The sequence below is a fragment of the Silurus aristotelis genome (assembly GCF_946808225.1).
Source record: "Silurus aristotelis genome assembly, chromosome: 22".
Taxonomy (NCBI): domain Eukaryota; kingdom Metazoa; phylum Chordata; class Actinopteri; order Siluriformes; family Siluridae; genus Silurus; species Silurus aristotelis.
Window position 1 is genome coordinate 69,053 of NC_139595.1, and position 5,948 is coordinate 75,000.

General features: G+C 38.8%; 1 protein-coding gene across 1 annotated transcript; it reads left to right on the top strand.

Annotated features, from left to right (window-relative positions):
• The first annotated feature begins 411 nt into the window (after nt 1-411).
• Nucleotides 412-3,265, top strand: LOC310717852 (potassium voltage-gated channel subfamily V member 2). Its single transcript, XM_083526228.1, has 2 exons — nt 412-2,376; nt 2,715-3,265. The coding sequence occupies exons 1-2, from the start codon at nt 1,066-1,068 to the stop codon at nt 2,985-2,987; spliced, it is 1,584 nt and encodes a 527-aa protein (XP_083382354.1). The 5' UTR covers nt 412-1,065; the 3' UTR covers nt 2,988-3,265.
• The last annotated feature ends 2,683 nt before the right edge of the window (nt 3,266-5,948 follow it).

Here is a 5,948-nt window from a genome sequence, read left to right on the forward strand (position 1 = left end):
AGATCTCAAAACTCTGGATTTCTAGTAGTAGAATAGCAAAGTCCACTAAAGGTGATAGAACATTCTCACATTTAGCTCCTAAACTTTGGAACAGTCTTCCTGACATTGTTCTGGGCTCAGACACACTTTCCCAGTTTAAGTGCAGATTAAAAAGCATTAAGTGCAGATTAAAGAACTCCAGAACATCTGATCACATGCACATTATCAACTTGTGCTGTTAATATCATGAACAGCAGCTACGCTAATTCCTCTCCACTGCTTCTATTTCTCTCCCCATCCCGAGGCATCCTGAGGTTCCTCCAGCTCCAGTCACGTCCCACCTTATGAAGATTGTGGACCTTTAAAGAAGTAGATGCCCACACATATCCCGAAACATTTAGAGACGTACCAGCACCATTTGGGGACCTCCTGGAGTGTTTAAAGGCTCTGGCATGGAGAAGCTGATGCTGGATCTGTGATGATCTCAGATGTTGAGCTTTTTTATGAGTTGCTCAGTAGCTCCTGGTTTTATAACCACAATGACTGTAAAAGACTGTAGAAAGATCATCACTCATGATCACACACTCCAGTGCTCATGTTAGTTCTCACTCTCCAGTGTTCTGTAGTGTTTAAAGACTATAATCACACTTTTAAAATTCTGTAAAGCTGTTTTGAGACAATGTCTGTTGTGAAAAGCACTATAAAAATAAACTTGACTTGACTTGACACACACACACACACACACACACACACACACACACACACACACACACACACAATATAGTAAATATTCAAAGTTGGATGACCCTATAACAATTACAATGGGCCTCTATGTGTCATGTTGAAACTTCTTTTATTTGCTTGAGCTTTAAATCACTTCACTAATCTCATGGCTGTATTTTTAACTCCAAAAGATTAAGAGTGTGTGCAGTGATTAAATCCCCAGCTTATTGCCTTCTGCTCTGTTTGTCTTTCGTGGAGAGTGGCTACATGGGGGGTTGATTATATTTTTCATGTTTGTATTTCTTTTAGTTACAATTTAAAACTATTATTTATACAATTCCTAATTTTTTCTGTAGAACTACAATGATGAACCAATCGAGATGTAATTTCAAACAGCTGATAAAGAGGAGATCGAGTCTTTTCGCTAGCATTAAACTCAATGCCAGCTTCTCACAAAGCATTGGGGAAGAGGACAGTGCTTTTCCTTTTTCACAGGACAGTTCTGTCAAACCATGGACATCGATGGACAGACTTAACAGTCCGGCGAATAAAGTAGAAGATTTAAAAAGTAAGGAACAGAAATGTAATGATGCAAAGCCACAGCACCGACTTACACAAATGATAAGTCTTAATGTAGGTGGAAAATTGTTTCATCTTTCCAAACATTTGGCAATTAAATATCCTAAATCACGAATCGGGGCTTTAGCTGTGTGTTCAGATCCTGTAAAGCGTCTGACGCTCTGCGATGATTATTGTGTAATCAATAATGAATTTTTCTTTGATCGAGACCCAACATTCTTCCACTACATCTTCCACCTTTACTACAGTAACATGCTGTGGGTGATGGAGAGTGTGTGTCCCATTCAATTTGAGGAAGAAATAGATTTTTGGGGTCTAAACCTGAATGACACACCTCGCTGCTGTCGAATCCTGTACGAGGAGAAAGTGGATGAAATTCGAGACCAGCTGAAGGTGAATAAAGAACTGATGGCTGAAATTGAACCTGTTCACAATGACGAAGGATTTAAAACAATGATTCTGGGTGATTTTCGTAAGACACTCTGGGATTTAATGGAAAACCCATACTCTTCTGTGGGTGCAAAGTTTTTTGCTGTGATGTCCACCACCTTTGTGCTCATCTCGATTGTGGCCATGACTTTAAACACTGTGAATGAACTGACCGAATATAAAATCCATGGAAAAACATACATGGAGTTTGTTGAGATCCTTTCAATTCTCTTCTTCACTTCTGAGTATTTCCTCCGTCTCCTGACCACCTGTGATGTAAACAATTTCCTCAAAAGTGCCCTGAACTTTGTTGACTTGGTAGCCGTGATGCCATATTTTATTCAGCTTGTGTTTGAAATGTTTTCTGATCAAGAAGATCTTAGTGTTCAAGACGACCTCAAAACAATGGCACGAGTGAGCAAAGTCAGCAAAGTGCTAAAAATTGTCAAATTAATGAGAATATTTCGCATCCTGAAATTAGCAAGACACTCGACAGGGATGCGAGCATTTGGTTTCACTCTGCGTCAGTGTTTCGAGCAGGTATGCTGCTTATTTTTATTTATTATTATGGGAATCTTTGTTTTTTCGGCGCTGATGTATTCAGTGGAACAAGATGTGATTGGAACTCCATTCAGCAGCATTCCAGATACCTGGTGGTGGGCAGCAGTGAGTACAAAAACACACAAATACACACACACAAATACACACAGAAGTAAACAGCATTTTAAACAGTATTAAACATTGGTTTTAACAGTGGTTTAATTTGTTTATCTTTGCATATTCATCTTAGGTAACCTATATAATGATTTTATACATAACCAATACATATTTTGATAGAAATTGTAAGGTTTATTAATATTTTTAAATAAAATGTATCTCTTTACACTGATGTTTATTTTGAAGCAGCTTACAGTTGAGACAGGACACAGCTAAGATGATGAGGGTTGAGGATCATGTTTGGTAAAATAATGAATTATTATTATTTTATTTATTCTTTCTTTCAGGTGAGCATCTCCACTGTGGGTTACGGTGATGTGATTCCAGTTTCGTTTTCTGGTTGTGTTGTGGCATTTGGCTGCATTTCATTTGGGATTATTTTAAATGGAATGCCAATTTCTATCCTCTTTAATAAATTTTCAGATTATTATTCTAAACTCAAAGCACAGGAATATACCAACACAAAAGTCCAGCGCAGTCTGAACCTCAAAAAACGCTTAAAACACAAGTGTGAGAATTGTTTAAATTCTGCAGACAATGAAACAGACTATGAGCATTAGATGCATAAACATCATCCTCTTCATTATCTCCGAAATTATCATCACCTTAATCATCTTCACAAAAGTTTAATAATAGAAATGATTTTGAAAGAAAAACTATATTTAACATGTATTAGAATAAGGGGTTAAGGTAAAGGTTGGAACATTTAAAATGTGCGTTGATCTTTGTAGACATTTAACTCTTCTGTCCTCAAGCTGAGTTACGGGTTTAATTGTTAATCAGCTTTAAGACTTAACATGTTAACAAATGACCTGCCGTGTGTGTAACTCTGACTTTAAACGTGTGTAAATCTGACTGTGTGAGTGTGTGTAACTCTGACTGTGAGTGTGTGTAACTCTGACTGTGAGGGTGTGTAACTCTGACTGTGAGTGTGTGTAACTCTGACTGTGAGGGTGTGTAACTCTGACTGTGAGTGTGTGTAACTCTGACTGTGAGGGTGTGTAACTCTGACTGTAAGTGTGTGTAACTCTAACTGTGTGAGTGTTTAACTCTGACTGTGTGAATGTGTGTAACTCTGACTGTAAGTGTGTGTAACTCTAACTGTGTGAGTGTTTAACTCTGACTGTGTGAGTGTGTGTAACTCTGACTGTGAGTGTGTGTAACTCTGACAGTAAGTGTGTGTAACTCTAACTGTGTGAGTGTTTAACTCTGACTGTGTGAGTGTGTGTAACTCTGACTGTAAGTGTGTGTAACTCTAACTGTGTGAGTGTTTAACTCTGACTGTGTGAGTGTGTGTAACTCTGACTGTGAGTGTGTGTAACTCTGACAGTAAGTGTGTGTAACTCTAACTGTGTGAGTGTTTAACTCTGACTGTGTGAGTGTGTGTAACTCTGACTGTGAGTGTGTGTAACTCTGACTGTAAGTGTGTGTAACTCTAACTGTGTGAGTGTTTAACTCTGACTGTGTGAGTGTGTGTAACTCTGACTGTGAGTGTGTGTAACTCTGACTGTGAGTGTGTGTAACTCTAACTGTGTGAGTGTTTAACTCTGACTGTGTGAGTGTGTGTAACTCTGACTGTGAGTGTGTGTAACTCTGACTGTAAGTGTGTGTAACTCTAACTGTGTGAGTGTTTAACTCTGACTGTGTGAGTGTGTGTAACTCTGACTGTGAGTGTGTGTAACTCTGACTGTAAGTGTGTGTAACTCTAACTGTGTGAGTGTTTAACTCTGACTGTGTGAGTGTGTGTAACTCTGACTGTGAGTGTGTGTAACTCTGACTGTAAGTGTGTGTAACTCTAACTGTGTGAGTGTTTAACTCTGACTGTGTGAGTGTGTGTAACTCTGACTGTGAGTGTGTGTAACTCTGACTGTGAGTGTGTGTAACTCTAACTGTGTGAGTGTTTAACTCTGACTGTGTGAGTGTGTGTAACTCTGACTGTGAGTGTGTGTAACTCTGACTGTGAGTGTGTGTAACTCTAACTGTGTGAGTGTTTAACTCTGACTGTGTGAGTGTGTGTAACTCTGACTGTGAGTGTGTGTAACTCTGACTGTAAGTGTGTGTAACTCTAACTGTGTGAGTGTTTAACTCTGACTGTGTGAGTGTGTGTAACTCTGACTGTGAGTGTGTTTAACTCTGACTGTAAGTGTGTGTAACTCTAACTGTGTGAGTGTTTAACTCTGACTGTGTGAGTGTGTGTAACTCTGACTGTGAGTGTGTGTAACTCTGACTGTAAGTGTGTGTAACTCTAACTGTGTGAGTGTTTAACTCTGACTGTGTGAGTGTGTGTAACTCTGACTGTGAGTGTGTGTAACTCTGACTGTAAGTGTGTGTAACTCTAACTGTGTGAGTGTTTAACTCTGACTGTGTGAGTGTGTGTAACTCTGACTGTGAGTGTGTGTAACTCTAACTGTGTGAGTGTTTAACTCTGACTGTAAGTGTGTGTAACTCTAACTGTGTGAGTGTTTAACTCTGACTGTTAGTGTGAGTTATTTTTCTTTACTTCTGAAAATTTCACAAATGTACTGAATAAAAATATAATTAAACAAAAGTTTTTTTCCGAACTGATCCTAATTGTTATTACATGTTTTATATTAAAATTTAAATTATAAACTCTTTATCGCTCTAAAGCTGCTTTGAGACAATGTTTATTGTAAAAATCGCTATACAAATAAAATGTTTTTAAAATAAAATTAAATTAAATGAAATAAGGATTTTTTACTACTGATATTGTCTGGTGCAGTGACGGGCCGTACATTTGGTACCTGGGCCTTCATTGTGGATGTACCCGACTTACTCCACCTCTTAATCCACCACTATCACGTCACAATTTTAGAAACCATCAATAGAATAAAAAAACACAATATAACAACACTTGTCATTACAGGGAGACGTTTCACATCTGGAGGTGAAAACCATTTTACTAAACCAACAAACCCAGTTACACTCCAAACATCTACACTACAACCACAACTGTGCACCTACAACATCTGGAACAGTTCACAATCAATATTTGTCTAATAACATGACAAAAACATTAAAATGTAAATAAAACACAACCTACTCACCAGAGATGCAGACTCATAATGTGCAGCGCCTCCCAGAGGCTGTAATCCAGTGGTACCGCTCGTATTCACTGGTCTGGAGGTGGAGATCAAACCCTTTCCCGGGCTGAGACACGCTAGCTAGCTTCAGGGTTGGTGATCTCCTCACCATGTCTCGCTTTTCTTCACAATGGATTTTTAAGTGTCTGAGACCAAATTAATTTCTCTCCTTTGTAGGTATAAAAAAGTCTAACTCAGATGTATGAACATGTGCAGAGCTACACACGTGTTTTACCAGTCGAACTCGGCTGTAACAGTTTCCCTCTGACCAACCAATCAGAGGACAGAACAATGCTGACGCTATTCTGGGCCAGCGAGCTGCCCTGTGAGGAGAATCTGGTAAAAGTCCAGCAGTACTGATTCTGAAGGTTCTGAGCGGATTAGATTCACATGGCAGCACATAGAGGCTGAAATCTGATT

Bases quoted from the DNA above. Each gene is read 5' to 3' on its own strand.
- LOC310717852 (XM_083526228.1), top strand. From the start codon at position 1,066: ATGATGAACCAATCGAGATGTAATTTCAAACAGCTGATAAAGAGGAGA. The intron at 2,377-2,714 runs GTGAGTACAAAA...TCTTTCTTTCAG, and splicing joins ATACCTGGTGGTGGGCAGCA to GTGAGCATCTCCACTGTGGG.